Source organism: Hyla sarda, chromosome 4 (assembly GCF_029499605.1).
Source record: "Hyla sarda isolate aHylSar1 chromosome 4, aHylSar1.hap1, whole genome shotgun sequence".
Taxonomy (NCBI): Eukaryota; Metazoa; Chordata; class Amphibia; order Anura; family Hylidae; genus Hyla; species Hyla sarda.
The window spans coordinates 175,428,249-175,446,798 of record NC_079192.1 but is presented as its reverse complement, the minus strand read 5'-3'; the positions used below and the strand labels follow the sequence as shown (position 1 = coordinate 175,446,798).

Genomic DNA, 18,550 nt, shown 5'->3' with positions numbered 1-18,550 from the left:
TAACGTATATCCCGGCGTATATCCCGGCAAAGGCTGTCCGGGCATGCTGGTAGTTGTAGTTTCACAACAGCTGGAGGCATCCTGGTTTTTAGTATACATGAATTTGTTTTTACATGCTCTGGCCGGCCCCCACCTGCAGCCGCACACAGGAGCCGGCCCGGGCAGATAATCATAAGTATTCCTATGCCGGACATCCCTGTGTCTCGAAAATCTTTTCGGGACATAAAGATGCCCGTGGGTCGCCCGGCCGCCGTGCGTCCTCCTCCGGTCCTCCTGCGGTCTTCCTCCGGTCCTTCTGCGCTTCTCCACCTGTCTATGGATGTACGTACGGGACGTCAGTGATGTCCTGTGCGTACAACCATAGAGGCGCAGGAGGACGAGCGCCGGCCTGGGCTTGGTGAGTGACCGGTGGCGCGTAATCTACAGTGTTCCGTTCACCGCTCCTCCGGTCCCGGGACTGCTGCTATGGTCCATAGGCCATAGCAGTAGATTGTGACCCCGGGCCGGAGGAGCGGTGACCGGAACACTGTGGGGGGCAGTACACAAACATACAGCCTCCAGCCATACACTCTATATGGCATGAAGTTGTATCTCTGTGGGGGGAGCTGCCTACTAATGTGGGGGGAGCTGCCTACTACTGTATTGTGGGGGAGGGAGCTGCCTACTATTGTGGGGGGAACTGCCGACTATTGTGGGGGGGGAGCTGCCGACCTAATGTGGGGGAGCTGCCAACTATTGTGGGGGGAGCTGCTGACCTAATGTGGGGAGCTGCTGACCTAATCTGGGGGAGCTGCTGACCTAATGTGGGGGAGCTGCCTACTATTGTGGGGGAACATGCTGCCTACCTAATGTGGGGGAACTATACTGCCTACTTAATATGGGGGGGGAACTACAAGGTACTGTACATCGCGGTAGAAGGGGTAGTCTTATACGGCAAGTATATCCCAAGCTCTATATTTTAACTGTAAAAGTTGGGGGTCGTCTTATACGCCGGCATATACGGTACCTAAATTGGGTATCCTTGTAACCTCATGGACCTGTGTAGAAATGGAAGCCCCCAAAAGTTACAAAATGGCGTTATTTTTTTTTTTTTTCAAACTTCACCCCACAAATATATATTTTCTTTTGGTTTTGCTGTAGATATTGTTATTAAATGATTGATTATTCATTACAAAGTACAATTTGTGGTGCAAAAAACAAGCCCTCATATGGGTCTGTAGGTGCAAAATTAAAAGCGTTATGATTTTTAGAAGGGGAAGAGGAAAAATCTAAAGTACAAAAATTGGCCTGGTCCTTAAGGTCAAAATGGGCTTCGTCCTTAAGGGATTGTAAGACTTACTAAAAAAAATATATATAACAGATGATCCAGGGCTGATCTACATTAGACTTTAATACTTTTGCTACTGTTATGGTTCAGTTCTTTTAAAACGAAATCCTAAGGTCTCAGTGCCATATTCAGTGAAAGAATTCGAATGGCTTGCAAACAGTGATGTTGGCAATGATGAAAATGGTCTTTGATTCTCCCTGCTTGTGTACTTGCACTAGATACCTGAACTCTAAGTCCTCCTAATGTCCCTTCTAAGCAGTGCATGTATTTTTGCCTCAGTAAATATTTGAATATTGAATGTTATTATAAATATGCCTTGTTTTTCTGCATCAGCACCTTGTGTAACCAGAAAATGATCAAAATGTAAAATGACTATAAAATCTACAAAAATGCTGATGCTGGTGTAGTAGTTGACAAAAAAAAAAATACCTCATGTTAATATGCAAATTTATTAAGTGATATACTTTTTCTTGTCTATAGTGCTGCTCACTCTCACTGCTGTTTTGCTGCAGACTGGGGGTGTTTCTTAACCCCTTACCCCATTTTCACCTTAAGGACTGAGCCCTTTTTTGCATTTCTGACCACTGTCACTTTATGCATTAATAACTCTGGGATGCTTTTACCTTATATTCTGATTCTGAGATTGTTTTTTCGTGACATATTCTACTTTAACATAGTGGTAAATTTTTGTCGTTACATGCATCCTTTCTTGGTGAAAAATCCCCAAATTTCATGAACATTTGAAAAATGTTGCATTTTTTCTAACTTTGAATCTTGCTGCTTGTAAGGAAAATTGACATACCAAATACATTTTATATATTGATTCACAAATACAATAGGTCTACTTTATGTTGGCATCATAAAGTTGACATGTTTTTACTTTTTGAAGACATTAGAGGGCTTCAAAGTATAGCAGCAATTTTAAAAATGTCACGAAATATTGAAAATCTGAATTTTTCAGGGACCAGTTAAGTTTGAAGTGGATTTGAGGGGCCTTTATGTGAGAAATACCCCATTAATGACCCCGTTATATGCACCCCTCAAAGTATTAAAAATTACATTAAGAAAGTTTCTTAACCCTTTAGGTATTTCACAGGAACAGCAGCAAAGTGGAGGAGAAAAGTCAAAATCTTAAATGTTTACTCTAACATGTTCATGTAGCCCCATTTTTTTTCATTTTTATAAGGGGTATAAGGAGAAAAAGTCCCCCAAAACTTGTTACCCAATTTCTCTCGAGTATGGCAATACCTCATATGTTGACGTAAAGTGCTCTGCGGGCTCACAACATGGCTCAAGAGGGAAAGAGCAACAGTGGGATTTTGGAGGGCGTATTTTGCTGTCATGGTTTTGGGGGACATGTTACATTTCGGAAGCCCTAATTGGTGCTAGAAGAGCAAAAACATTACCCACATGGCACACTATTTGGGAAACTACACCCCCCAACAGGTGATTGACAAACTTTTGAATAAAAATGATAACTTAGATTTTTTTTTTCACTAAATTGCTGGTGTTACCCGAAATGTTTCATTTTCACTAGGGGTAATAGGGGAAAATATCCACCAAAATTTGTAACCCCATTTCTCTCGAGTATGGAAATACCTCATATGTGGATGTAAAGTGCTCTGTGGGTGCACTAGAGGGCTCAAAAGGGAAGGAGCGACATTTGGCTTTTGGAGAGCGAATTTTGCTGAAATGTTTTTTGGGCGGCATGTCACATTTAGGAAGCCCCCGTTGTGCCAGAACAGCAAAAAAAATAATAAAAAAACACACATGGCACACTATGGGAAACTACACCCCTCAAGAAATATAACAAGTGGTATAGTGAGCCTTAACATGCCACAGGTAATTGACAAATTTTCGCTAAAGTCGGACATGAAAATGCTGGTATTGCCTGGGATACCTGCACAGTGAGGCCACGCCCCTTACCTTTTGAGAGGAATGCAGACTAGTGAGCTAAACTAAAAGTGTAATAAAAAAAAGGTGCTAGACACATAAAAAATAGATGTACATGGTCAGGATTAGGTACTGAGTGGTATATTAAAAAAATGTTTTTTTTATTTTTATTGTAGGCTCTGATGGGTACGCTTTAAAAGTATGGGGCAACTCCAGCATGTTAGTGTAAAAATAAAAAAATGTACACTAACCATGTAAGTGTAGACCCCAACTTTACCTTTTCATAAGGGGTAAAAGGAGAAAAAGACCCGCAAATTTATAACAAAATTTCTCTTGAGTACGGAAATACCCCATATGTGGAACTAAACTGTTGCCTTGAAATACAACAGGGCTTTGACGTGAGAGAGCGCCATGCGCATTTGAGGCCTAAATTAGGGATTTGCATAAAATTAGGGCTTTGCATAGGGTTGGACCCCGATGCAGGCATTACACCTGCCTCCACCACTAAAATACCCTATGGCAGTGTTTCCCAAACAGGGTGCCTCCAGCTGTTGCAAAACTCCAAGCATGCCTTTCTGGGAGTGGTTGATTTTCAAAAAGCTGGAGGCTCCGTTTTGGAAACAGTGCAGTACGAGACCTTTTTTATTTTTATCTGATGGGGGTGGGGGGAGATAACTGTGTAAGGGTGTTTATGTAGTGTTTTACTTTTTATTTTGTGTAGTGTAGTGTTTTTAGGGTACATACACATGCTCGGGTTTACAGCGAGTTTCCCACTGGGAGTTTGAGCTGCAGCAGAAAATTTGTTGCATCTCAAACTTGCAGCGGGAAGCTCGTTGTAAACCCGTCCATGTGAATGTACCCTGCACATAAACCTCTAGATGTTGCAAAACTACAACTCCCAGCATGCACTGACAGACCATACATGCTTGGAGCTGTAGTTATGCAACAGCTGGAGACACACTGGTTGCGAAATACAGAAACTCTGTGTTCCGCAGCCAGAGTGCCTCCAGCTGTTGCAAAACTACATTTCCCAGCATGTACGGTCTCTCAGTGCATGCTGGGAATTGTAGTTTTGCAACAGCTGGAGGCACACTGGTTGCGGAACACTGAGTTAGATAACAAACAGGTAGACTTCAGCTGTTGCAAAACTACAACTCTCAGCATGCATTGATAGCCAAAAGGCATGCTGGGTGTTGTAGTTCTGCAACAGCTGAAAGCACACTACTACAACTCCCAGCATACCCTTTAGCTGTCCGTGCATGCTGGGAGTTGTAGCTATGCAACAGCTGGAGGCACACTTTTTCATAGAAAAATGTGCCTCCAGCTGTTGCATAACTACAACCCTCAGCATGCACAGACTACCAAAAGGAGCTGTAGTTGTGCCTCCAGCTGTTACATAACTACAATTCCCAGCATGCCCTTTGGTAGCCTGTTCATGATGGGGGTTGTAGTTATGCAACAGCAGGAGGCGAACAGGCCTCAACACCTTCTGTATACTGCTGCCGCTATAGTCTGCCGCCGCTTCTGAGGGGACCCCCCGCCAACCTCTGGACAGGTAAGGAATCTCCGCCAGCCCCGATCACTGCCCAGCAGAGCAGTTATTGGTCGGTTGTTTCTGCTGGGTAAGGGTTATTGGGGCTGTCTCTGAAAGCCCCAAATGCCCTTTTTTCCGGGTCACCGGAGACCCGATTGAACCGAAATTGTCACAAATCGCTGGACTGAATTGCCCTACGATCTCAGGACCCCGCCAGGGCTTTGCACGGGATGCCTGCTGAACGATTTCAGCAGGCATCCCGGTCTGATCCCCACCTGGTGAGCTGCGGGGACAGGAAATCCACAGGGCCTACAGGTACGCCCTGCGCCCTTAAGGACCGGGGTGCAGGGCGTACCTGTTTGCCCTGTGTCCCCAAGAGGTTAAGTAGCATGACAACTTGCTCCTTTGGCCCAGCACCCCACCATGTCACATGGCCTGCACTGGAGCGCACCATGTCAACAGAATTGGATGCAAGTCCACAATAAATTCATAATTTTTTGCCCATAGAGTAACACATAAGTGTGGGTGTGCATAACAACAATTCATTGTACCTTGTATTAGTGGTCACTGTGCCTGAAAATCACTCGTCCTCTGTAAATTCTGCAGATGTCTGACTTTCCCTTCACCCTCTCACATGGTTTAGCTGCCACCGCTTAGTTTAGTGAAGCCAGGAGTGAGCAGAGCAGGGAGTTATTCACACCCCTCCCCACCCCGTCAGGAAATCTGTCCATATTTTTTATTGTAAGTACAGATTAGACTAAGGACCAGGGTTCAAAGACAACATTTTGTAGACAGAGGCCGCTAGTGGCCATTTTATTTAACAAGTTTTTAACATGTTTAGCAAACAATTTTTTTAAATACAGTATATTGGGAACATTTTTATTTTTTTAAGACCATATTAAATAAAAAATAAAAAAAATTCTAAGAACAGTTACGTTTTAAATCTAGTTTTTATGTTAACCATATTTAAAAAAAAATTTTTGGGTGATGTTCTCTAACTTTCTTTTACTGTGTTTGTTTTAAAATACTTGGTTTGTTTTAATTTTGCAGTTTTCATTCTGACCAGGGTCTTTCTTTAATTCCTATGCTCAGTAGCTCTCTTAGCCACTGGTGTAAAACTAGACAACGCTTCTCAACTCTGGCCATGTTTATACATCCGTAATTTCCGTGCCGGACTCCGTCGGAGATTCTGGAGCAGCAGTGTCTCATTGTATTCAATGGGATACTGCTGCACAGTCCACATGGCGTGATTTCCGTGACAGATGTTTTTGGCACGTAAATTTTTATTTCCATGTCTGCAGAAAGAATGAACTTGTCCATTCTTTCTGCACTGATGCGTAGCCGTCTATGAGACAGCGCATTCCATCTGTTATGCCGACACCCACAGCCTCCGAAATATACGCACAGAGGTTTTCCATGCAGACATTTCTGGACATTTGAACTTGGCCTTAGTAAACACTATGCCATCACTTTGAGTTGGAAATAAGCTTTTAACCTGCAATTTTTCGATTTTAAAGGTTTTAAATGAAAGGTTGTAATGCTGAAAGAGCTGTTTTTATCTTTCAATATCACAGGCCTCCTCAAACAGCCTCTTCATTTAATCAGCTCTTCTGATAAACAAGGCTTGGATCTATTAGAAGTGGAATATATTAAGGTAAGGATTTTGACTTATTACCTTAAAATATAGCTGTTATGCCCTTTTTTGTGATAGTAGTGGTACATTGATATTGAACATAAATCAGTCCTCAAATAACATTTGTAGACTGATACACAACAATTCTAGTAGCAGTACTATAACTATAGTGTTGTCGGTGGAGTTAATGTGTGTTATTTGCTGTTTGTTTTCTTATATTTATTTTAGGCTAACAAAGATGGCCCTGAATTTCATACTACCTTTGAGAACACTGAACAAAAACTAAAGGTATATATATTTTTTTCTTTTTATTTGTGTAAAAAGAATCTATTATTTCATGTGTCCTTTTATTTTTATTCATGTTCTTCAGGATTCAGGAAATCGCTAAACAAGTCCATAGTAACCTATTTACCACAATGTAAAAAGATTTTGTAAGGCAAATCCAAGAAATTAGTTAGGTTGTCTTTTTTTTTTTTTTTTAATTATCTAGTTTAGTTGACTCTATATATCCATATGTCGGTCAGCTGTCACTCCCTTGGGGAGGGGGCTGTACTCCATCAGTTCTTGTCAGACACTTTAGTAATCTGTATAATGTTGCACTCAACTCATTGCTGCTGTTCTACAACACACAGATCCTGATGTATTGCCTTTACAAACAATACAGGAAGTACATTTGTGTCTCAGATGTGGCAGCCCCATTGAAAAGTTTTTAAAATTTCAAAAACAAGGCAACAGAAAATAATTATATATACAGTATTTATCGGCGTATAACACACATTTTTTATGCAAAAATTTTTAGCCTAAAATCGCCGATAGACTGTTTGTGACCACGCTAAAGCCACTGCAGTTAAATGATTTAAAGCGGGCGCTTTAAATCATTGAACTGCAGCAGCTTCTGCCTGGCCAGAGTCCCACTTCCACTGCCAGATTCCCTTCCCGTCCCCGGTTTTATAGTTATATGTCCCGCCACTGCCCAATTCCCTCCTCGTCCCCATATAGTTATTAGTTACATGTGCCCTGGGGACTGCGGTCTTTCATGCTCCTGCGGTCCTTCATGCTCCTGCGGTCTCCTGATCTGTCACTGTGCACTGCGTAATGACGAGTGACGTCCTCAACACGACGTCACTCGTCAGTCAGTGCGCGATGCACAGTGACAGATCAGGAGACCGCCGGAGCATGAAGGACCGCAGTCCCCAGGGCACATGTAACTATAAAACCGGGGACGGGGAGGGAATTGGGCAGTGGCGATAGCTGCGGCGGGATATTTAACTGTAAAACTGGGGACATGGAAGGAATAGAGCAGCGGCACTCTGGCCCCACAGAAGCCACTGCGCATCAAGGATTTAAAGCGCTTGCTTTAAATCATTGAACTGCAGAAGCCGCCAGAAACTGTTGATCTATGTACACCTGCACACACACACACAGGCACCCTCCTTTTTCCAAGGATATTTTGGTAAAAAACTTTTTTACCAAAATTTCCTTGGAAAAAGGAGGGTACGTGTTATACCCCGATAAATATAGTAATAATATAGTATATTCATCTAAGCTAACTATAAGAAAAACAGTTTTTGCCCATAGCAATTAATCACAGCACAGCTTTCATTTTACTAGATCAGTTTAAGAAATACAGTTGTTCCTGTGATTGGTTGCTAGGGGCAACAAAGATATTTAATACATCTGCACCATTATTTCTCCACTCCAAACTTACACTTATATCTAATTAATAGAACAAAAATTAAAGACATTCCCAAAAATGTTAGAAACATTGTTTATAAGTTATGTTGTTTTGATGGATCAAAAATCCATTTGTGTCCTCTTACTACTTCCTGGTTGAACTGCTGCTCTGGTACTACACTTCCCAAAATGCATCACTTTCCCTCAGCTTTTCATCCCAGTCCTCCCAACCTCCCTACTACTCATCCCATAGCACTCCTGACAGTTTTCTGCCCAGAGCTGTTGCAGAACATCTCATTTCACATAGCACAATCAGCATGGTTGCAGCACCTGCTGCACTTTTTCTGTCTGCTCCTCTGTGGCATTGTTGAGCACGATGCAGCATGCTTTATACACACATCATTCTTTGATGATGATGATGATGCAAGCTGTAGGGGGTTGGTCATTGGTGATGACACTCAGAGGGCTTGGCTTGAGCTCAGAGACAAGCTCCAGCGAAGCCTTCTTAGATGACAGAGGATGACGGTAGAGAGGGAGGAGCTGAAGACCTGCTGACACAATGCCTTGTTGAAAATAAAATGACTACACAACTTTGTCAGAGGTATTTCAAGCAAAAACATGCTAAAGCCAGTACAACTTATGATAAACACTATGTTATGTTATATATCTTGGGGTTTTAGCTTTATGTAAATACAATTTTCTAATTTAACTTATTTAGGTGACTCTGATATTTTTGTACTTTTAGTGGGCAGTTTTGGTTGACACATGCAGACCTTTTTTTTTTTTTTTTTTTTTTTTTTTTTTATAATATGGAAAAATTTGCACCGTGCAGGAAATGTCAGGGGTCCTAGCCAAACCAGACCGGACCCCAAACCACCCATTTTTATCCTTTTTTTTGGTAACACAGCAGCTGTTAACAGAGAAATGCGACTCGATAATTATTCTTGGACTGGGAAAACGAATCGATTAATCAGAAACTAATCGATTATAAAAATAGTTGTTAACATTTTTCATAATGGGTTGGTCGATTAGTTGGTCAGCCAATTTCTAAAGTTACATACACAAAGCGATTACCATTATGTGTATATATATATATATATATATATGCAACTGTGGTCCTCGGCAGCCTGTTTAGTGAAGAGGTGGCCCAGCACACACAATCATCTGCTACTGGCAGCTCATTTCTGCAGCTTTAGTCAGTCCCCGGTTGTGTCAGGCTCTGTGCTAAAGGCCAGACTCACAATAGTTGCATAGAGAAGATACAGGAAGGGGAAGATTATGTGTGCTCGCCCCCTCTCCACTAAATAGGCTGCTAGGGGCTTGTAGGATGGACAACCAGGAATTGTGCTGCCCCTCAAGCAGCCCTTATTCCCTTTATTTTTAAGTTTTTAGAATATTACATGTGTGGACCTAGTGCACTACTCGACATGAAGCAGCACAAAATGAATTTTTGAGCTTTCTTTTATGACATTTTATAGGGTATCATATGAAGTTGCAGAGGCCTTGGGGTGCCAAACCATTTTTGCAAGAGAAGTTTACTTTTTCATTGGTACCATTTTAGGTACATAGGAAAATTTGAACTCTTTTTATTCCAGTCTTTTTGGGGTGGTAAGAATAAATATATAGATATATATATATATATGCTGCAGTTGTTTTTTATTAATTATTTTTATGTTCTCTTTGTGGTATAAATAACATGATAATTTTATTCTGCAAGTCTATTCGACTACAGCAATGCTCAATTTATATCCTTTTTATGCATAACCTTTTTTTGTCACCATACTTGGAGAGCTTCCACTATGGAAAGGACAATGCCAAGTTTATTTGTGTTACAAGAAAAAGGTCACAGTGTAATAGTCATTGGCCTAATGGTGAGTTAAAAATGCAGAGAAACAAGGAGGGCAGAAGGGAGGGAAGACAAAGAGGTCGGACAGGGGAAAGGGAAAGGTAGACAAGGATAACACACAGCAGACATACCAACTAGGGGCAGCAACATGCAAGACTCCAAACGGGGGAGGAGGTGGGAGGTCCCCAACAACCCAGGCACGGAGGTTCAAGCGCGTAGCAGGGCGTGATATTCAGGAGTTTCCTGAAAAGCCGCCCAGTAGAACCAGGTTTTAGAATGACACTCTGTACGGTGATGGAGGTGTGCAGTAAGTTCCTCCATCCGTTGAATGTCCAGGACCTTCAAGATCCCCTGAAGCATTGAGAGGGGTCTCAGATTCTTCCACAGGGCCGCAATACAGGCTCTTGCTGCATTGATCAGGTGATGCAGAACAGCGGTATGTCGAAGCTGGAATGTCATAATAATGGAGAAAAAAGGCATGGGTGAAAGGAAGAGCAAAGTCTGTAAAAGAGGCAAGCTTCCAAACTTCCCTCCAAAAAGAGGAAAGCAGGCACCCCCCGGATCATAATGATGAGGGATTCAGTGTGACCACAACCCCTCCAGCAAAGGGGAGAAGTATTAGGGAACATCTTGTGCAAGTGAATTGGGACCCGGTACCAATGGGTCAGGATTTTAAATCCAGCCTCTTGACATACTTGATATTTTTAGCATGATTACATTGTTTATTTCTGGTTTGGAAACATTGTACATAAAGCTTTGTTTAAATTTTCTACTTGATTTTGGAATATGTTGCTGATTTCTATTTTCCATTGCATATTTGTAGTTACGGCTGACACTTTTTGATAAATACTGGTTACTATTAAGACGTCTATAAACAACCCCTTGTTTCCGCCAGGTGGCCTTTTCATCTATGGACCTCCTGCTCCATTCTCAAGCCTTGCTGTCTGCTATCAGCTTTATAACCGCAGCAGTCCCCAGCATTACTGATAAGGCAGAGGTTTCCTCTGTACAGAAGAAGCAGGACAAAGGGACTTTTGTAAAGAAAGGTAAAACCCAAGATAAATATTGGTTGACTGCGTAAATCTGCTTGTATTGTGTGCTGGGGTGTATAAACCTTATCATACAGCCACCTACTTATGAATGCAAAGACCTTCTTAACTCCTTCAGCCAACAGACTTGTATTTCTTTGAATGAACTAAATATTTTATTTTAAATTTTTTTATTTATTAATTATTGCACAAGAATCACAAATAAATACTTTTTTTTTAACAATGTTAGGGTGTATTGACACGTATAGTATCCTGTGCAGATTTGAAGCTGCAGATTTGAAGCTGTATTCAGTCATTTAGTGTACATTAAAATCTGCAGCTTTAAATCCTGTGCATCAAATATTCGCATGATTCTATACTTGAAAATACACCCTTAAAAAGGATTATTGCATATTGTGGCAAATCTGTTCTTTTACAGCAATGAGCCATTAAACGAGATCTCAATGTATCTGTTAAAATCTGCAGTGTATTACAGTAGCAGGCAGGTGAGTGAGATTTTACGAATATTGTCTACATGCTACAGAGTTTTTCCACACCGAAATTGACCTGCGGTACACATTTTAAGTCTGCACCATGTCAAAATATATTTTGCAGACTTTTACTGTGGGATATCACTGCAAGTTTCACAAGGCTATTTTGCTGAAGGTTTGTGGCAAAAAATCTGGTGCTTTTGATTTGCCATTAACCTTTTAATTAAGTGTTTTTATTATAACAGGATTCTGATGGGAAAGGCTAAATCTCCTATCTTGAATTTCTTTATACCAATGAATGTGAAATGCTTATGACGCAGGTTATTAAAAACTAATCATGATGTTTAATTTTCATTTTTTTCCCTCAAGCAACAAAAGCCTCCAAAGATAAGGATTTTATTGCATTCAAGCTGTTTGCTAAGCTGGATTCTTTTAGTATGAATATGTGGGATGAGAACAAGCATATCGCTGAAATCAAAATATTAGGTATGTGGATAATCCTTCTGTGAGCAGTAATGTATTGGCTTGATGTTTAAAAAAAAAGCCCCCTTTTTCTTTGAAAATAAGTTTACAATTTATGGTAATAATTGGTAAAAACATGGGGCTAGTTCATTTTATCGCTTTTTTTTTTTTTTTTTGGAGGAGGGATGAGGGGAGGTTTCTTTATCCACCCACAGTCTGCTTCTTATGTAACAGGTAGTGCAGTCGGGATAGTAGAACCAGTATATGTAAAGTATCACACAGTTTTCATTATAGCAGTTCACCTGGTAATCTGTGCAAATAAACTTGTGTTGAAAATTCAGAAAGAAGAACCTTCAGATTGGAAGAAACAACCTCCCACAGGAGGATGTTTTAGTGTTGTGACCTACCTTGGTCCCTCAGGGCTCTCCTTGTGGTGTCTTCTGGCCCCCTCAATAAATGCTTTGGCTGCTTCATCGGAGACATGTGTCGGCAGTGATGGCCAACGCAGCCACTTACTGCACCAATGTCCTTTCTCAGTCATTAAATGGCTGAGCAGGCCAACACTACTGAAACAAGTCCGTCTTGAAAGTAGCAGCATGTGTGTTCAGCGGAGGACCAGAAGACATCACAGTCTTTGAACCCTAGCTAAATATAAGATATTCTTGTATTCAGAATACCCTTTGAGAGCTTGGGAAACTACAAACCTCTTGGGTTATTTAGCCCTTCTATATTCAATGTTGTTAAATTAAACGGGCACTGTCAGATCCAAAAACTTTTTATATGTTGTTACTGATGAAAATGAAAGACCTTTTGTAATATGATTGTTTAATTTTCTTTTTTAATATTTAATGAAGAAAACTGCCACTTTAAAATCCCACTAGGGGTCCCCATACCTTCTGGGACACATACCAGTGCTGCTGCGGCATCAGCTTGTCCAGGAGTCATGGACAAGAGATGATTCGTGAACAAGGTTGCATGAGCACACACACCAATCGCCTCCTACCACCTCGAGGGAGGGACACGCCCCCTTCCCCTAAGAGGATTTCTAACACTGTGAGCTTATGTCAAGAGGTTAAAAAAAAAATATCTCTCTCTCTCTCTCTCTCTCTCTCTCTATATATCTATATATATATATATATATATATATATATATATATATATATATATATATATATATATATATATAAATAAAATTAATATAGGTGTTAGAGGCACAAAAATTAAATGGTCAGGATTAGGTCCTAAATAACATATACATTTTTTTTTTTTTTTTGGTGGTACGCTTTAATGTTTGTAGACGTGAGAAGCAAAAAAAACTATTTGTAAAGGAGAAAAAAAGACTACCTTAAGCACTGCACAGCTATTCTGTAGGCTGCTCTGTAGATGTACAAAAGGGTTATACTGTATGCAACCAAACCTAAAAAAAAACACAGATGAAACAGAGCCTAAAAGGGTGACCAAAGAATGCACCGGGCAAACAAGTCGGTGACGAATAGTCGTCATGTGCAATAGAAAAATTCCTATAGCAGTGCACTGATTGTATGACAGTCAGTCCCTGGTGAGGATCTCCACCAACCTTTGTTAAGCATTATTTCAAAGTCCACAGGAACATAGCGTACTTAATCAGAAGTTATTTAAGCAAATAAACGACTTACCATTTTATTACAAATGTAGTATAAAAATGTATCAAAAGCTCACGCCTTACTAGAGGCTTGTGAGGGGAGTTATTGACAAAAATGTGCTAAAAGGAAAGTTACTTTTTCTGGTCTGTCATGCACACACTGCAGTGCCATCATTAAAGGTTAATTTGTTTACCATCAAAAAAGGGTTACAGCATTCCAGTGAAAGATTTCTTCACAAGTCAATAAAAAAAATGTGAATTTGCTGAAATGCTACTGTGATATTGCGTTCATTGGGAGAATGGTTAAGACACATGAAAGATTGTTTTTCCTTTCCTAAACCCCTTAAGGTCAGTGGACGTAAATGTACATCCTGATGCGCTTGTACTTAATGCACCAGGACATACATTTACGTCCTATATATGATGCAAGCGCAGGAGCTTGGCTCACTTCATTCACTTCAGGTCCCGGCTGCTATCAGCAGCCAGGGACCCGCCGGTAATGGCAGACACAAGCGATCACGCTGGTGTCCGCTATTAACCCCTCAGATGCCATGATCAGTACTGATCACGGCATCTGTGGCATTAGCTTTGTTGATGCCGCAGACTGATAGGACCACCTGTGGCGATCTTGTAAGGGTACAAACAGTCAGGATAGCCACCGTAGGTCCCTTTACCTGCCTCCCGGTGGCTTTGGCGATCTGCTGCTCTGGTTTGCCCTCTAGCAGACCAGAGCAATAGATCACTGATATTACTGAACTGATTGATATTACTGAGTTCATATGCATAGCACTAAACAATAACAGCAATTTGATTGCTGTGTATAGTCCCCTATAGAGACATTAACCCCTTAGGGACTCAGCCCTTTTTTGCAATTCTGACCACTGTCACTTTATGAATTAATAACTATGGGATGCTTTTACCCATTATTCTGATTCTGAGATTGTTTTTTCGTGACATATTTTACTTTAACACAGTGGTAAATTTTCATTGTTACTTGCATCCTTTCTTGGTAAAAAATCCCCAAATTTATTGAAAATTTTTCTAACTTTGAAACTCTCTGCTTGTAAGGAAAATGGATATTGCAAATAAATTATATACTGATTCACAAATACAATATGTCTACTTTATATTTGCATCATGAAGTTGACATGTTTTTACTTTTGGAAGACATCAGAGGGCTTCAAAGTTCAGCAGCAATTTTCCACAAAAGTATTTTCCAAATTATTGAAAATGACATTCGCAAAGTGTGTTAACCCTTTAGGTGTTTCACAGGAATACCAGCAAGGTAAAGGAGAAAATTCAAAATCTTAATTTTTTACACTCGCATGTTCTTTTAGGCCCAGTTTTTCAAATTTTACAAGGGGTAAAAGAAAAAGCCCCCCAAAGATTCAGAAGGAAAGGAGCAACAATGGGATTTTGGAGAGTGAGTTTTTCTGAAATGTTTTTTGGGGGTTATGTCACAGTTAGGAAGCCCCTATGGTGCCAGAACAGCAGAAAACCCCCCACATGGCATACTATTTTGGAAACTACACCCCCAAGACCGTAACAAGGGGTTCGCTGAGCCTTAACACCCCACAGGTGTTTGACGACTTTTTGTTAGTCGGATGTGTAAATAAAAATAAAAATGTCACACAAATGCTGGTTTTCCTCAAAATTTTAAATTTTTACAAGGGGTTATAGGAGAAAATGCCCCCCAAAATGTGTAACCCCATCTCTTCTGAGTATGGAAATTCCCCAAGTGTGGATATCAAGTGCTCTGCTGTCGAACTACAATGCTCAGAAGAGAAGAAGTCAAATTTGGCTTTTGGAAAGCAAATTTTGCTGAAATTGTTTTTGGGGGGCATGTTGCATTTAGGAAGCCCCTATGGTGCCAGAACAACAAAAAAATAAACAAACACATGGCATACTATTTTGGAAACTAACCCCTCGTACAGTGAGCCTTAACTGGTGTTACCCCAAATTTTTCATTTTCACAAGGGGTTATTGGAGAAAAAGCCTCCCAAAATTTGAAACCCCATTTAGTCTGAGAATGGAAATACCCCATATGTGGATTTAAAGTGCTCTGTGGGCGAACTACAATGCTCAGAAGAGGAGGAGCACCATTGGGCTTTTTGTGAGAGAATTTGGTTGGAATAGAAGTGAGAGGCCATGTGTGTTTACAAAGCCCCCATGGAGCCAGAACAGTGGACCATCCCACATGTGACCCCATTTTGGAAACTACACCCCTCACAGAATTTAATAAGGGGTGCAGTGAACATTTACACTCCACTGGCATTTGACAGATCTTTGGAACAGTGGGCTGTGCGAATGAAAAATTTAATTTTTCGGACCACTGTTCCAAAAATCTGTGGGGTGTAAATAATCACTGTACCCCTTATTACATTACGTGAGTGGTGTAGTTTCCAAAATGGGGGTCACATGTGGGGGGGGGGGGGTCCACTGTGTTCTGGCACTATGGGGGCTTTGTAAACACACATGGCCTTCAATTTCAGACATCATCTCTTGCCAAAATCCCAATGGCGCTCCTTCCCTTCTGAGCATTGTAGTTCGCTCGCCGAGGACTTTACATCCACATATGGGGTATGTTCTTACTCAGAAGAAATGGGGTTACAAATTTTGGGGGTTACAAACAACTGTGAGTTGTTGTTTTTCAACAGCTGGAGGCTCCGTTTTGGAAACAGTGTCGTACAATAATTTTGTTATTTTTTTTATTGGGGGGGGGGGGGCTGTGTAGGGGTATGTAGTGTTTTACTTTTTATTTTGTGTAGTGTTGTGTTTTTAGGGTACATTCACACGGGCGGAGGTTTACAGTGGGTTTCTTGCTGGGAGTTGGTGCAGCGGCGGAAAATTTGCTGCATCTCAAACTTGCAGCAGAACTTATAAACCTGCCCGTGTGAATGTACCCTGTACATTCACATGGGGGGGCAAACCTGCAGCTGTTGCTAAACTACAACTCCCAGCATGCACTGACAGACCATACATGCTGGGAGTTGTAGTTATGCAACAGCTGGAGGCACATTAATTGTGAAACACTGAGAGTTTGTTAACTCAGTGTTTCGCAACCAGTGTGCATCCAGCTGTTGCAAAACTAGAACTCACAGCATGTACAATCTCTAAGTGAATGCTGGGAGTTGTATTTTTGCAACAGCTGGAGGCACACTGGTTGCAAAACACTGAGTTAGGTAACAAACTCTTTTTCACAACCAATGTGTCTCCAGCTGTTGCAAAACTGCAACAATTTAGGATGTTCCTAGTATAATGACGGAAAATATAGACTTTATAAAGACAGGAGGAGAGTACCAAATGCATAATCTTTCTTTATTAAGCCCAATAGCAGAAAAAACTAATGTAATATGAGTCTAACAATGGAAGAAAAAAGATGCAGGTCAGCTAGCAACCTGACCGCACCCCTTCCAATATCTCCACCAATCCCATCCGAACTTGCTCCATAAAAGCCTGTGTTGGCTCCACCTCCTCCTCTTTCTTGATGCCGAAGCTCCACGGAAAACCGCCTTCAATCATGGAAGAACGAACCATTACAACCGTAGTCTTCTCCTATCCCTGAAGAAAAAGCGGAACAACCAGCTGAACCATTTCGGGAACGATCTCCAACGGAACGCTGAAATACTCAACAGAGTGAACTGATAACGACGACCCACATCCCGTACGCCCTTTCGATAATCTTCTCAGTATCCTATAAAGAGAAAACATATACCATAACAGGGAGGGAACAATAACATAGGGTGGGATGATACTCTCCTCCTGTCTTTATAAAATCTATATTTTCCATCATTATACTAGGAAAATCCTAAATTTGATGGCAGACAGGAGGCTCGTATCAAATGCAAGTTCAAAGTATACAGTCAAATAACATGCCCAACAATGTTCTATAACCCAGACATAGCCACATGATTCTCTGGCCTAAAATAAAAAGTCCGGAAGGTATTCTCTGAAAACCAATCCGCTGCTTTCAAAATATCGGACAATGAACCCCCCGCCAAAGCTATTTTAGTAGCCATATGCTCGAAAGAGTGATTCATCCACACCTCCCAGTTCCATGGTGTGCTTCACCCAGCGTGCGAAGAAACCGGAAAATGGGGGGGAACAAAAAGAAATCAACAATTGTGAAAACTGGCGATTGCAACGACTCTGTCCGGAGCTCATACTCCTTCATACACCGAACTACACACAGTTTGGAGTGAAACGGAAATAAAGGATAAAATACCGTCCGCAAATTTGTTTTCGTGCGAGGGGTATATTGTCTCCTGGATATGTCCAATGTGCGTACATCCGAAACACCCTTAATGGACACCAGGCATAGCAACATTGTCAGTTTGTATGACAATAACCGAAGCGGAAGTACTCAGTTATCCTCCCAAGAAGAAAACATACGGAGTACCAGCACCACATCCCACATAGATAGATAGCGTGGAGCTGGAGGCCGTATAAATCTAATCCCTTTCAAAAGGCGACAAACCAACGGATCTTGTCCCAGAGGGACACCGTCCATTGGGACGTGTTGAGCCGAAATCGCAGTCCTAAAAACATTAATAGTTCTATAGGCCTTCCCTGCATCAGATGCTTCTGACAAAGAATTAAAGCTCCGGACACAGGGGCATGAACAGGATCCATCTGCCGTTGTGAGCACCAATGAACCCATAATCCCCAGGCCGATTGGTAAGCCGATCTAGTACCTGGAGCCCATGCCTCATGCATGAGATCTCTAGCCAACCGTGATAGGCCTCTATCAGACCCTGGTGTCCCGATATCAGCCAGGCCACCAAAAGTAATTGCCCTGACAGAACTAACGGATGTAACTCTCCCATCGGATCCCGAAGGAGCGATGGGAACAGAGAACAAATCCTCGGACAATCTATCGTCATTCCCAACACCTGGGGAAACCAGGTCTGGGACAGCCACCACGGGGTGATCAACACTAGAGTCGACTGCTGTGATGCCGTCTGCCATATTACCCTGGGTATCATGGCAAAAGGCGGAAATGCATACAGCGTGCCTTGAGGCCAAATCTGCAGGAAGGCAT

The 18,550-nt window shown here is 41.5% G+C and overlaps 1 protein-coding gene across 6 annotated transcripts in view; it reads left to right on the top strand.

The window, feature by feature from the left end:
- The window catches only part of VPS13C (vacuolar protein sorting 13 homolog C), a 773,393-nt gene that overhangs the window by 287,999 nt on the left and 466,844 nt on the right, over positions 1–18,550 (top strand). For all 6 annotated transcript variants that reach the window (XM_056572804.1, XM_056572802.1, XM_056572807.1 and 3 more), the window contains 4 exons: positions 6,329–6,408; positions 6,616–6,675; positions 10,803–10,953; positions 11,796–11,912. In XM_056572804.1, coding sequence (XP_056428779.1) covers positions 6,329–6,408; positions 6,616–6,675; positions 10,803–10,953; positions 11,796–11,912 — 408 coding nt within the window. The remainder of the gene's footprint in view (positions 1–6,328; positions 6,409–6,615; positions 6,676–10,802; positions 10,954–11,795; positions 11,913–18,550) is intronic.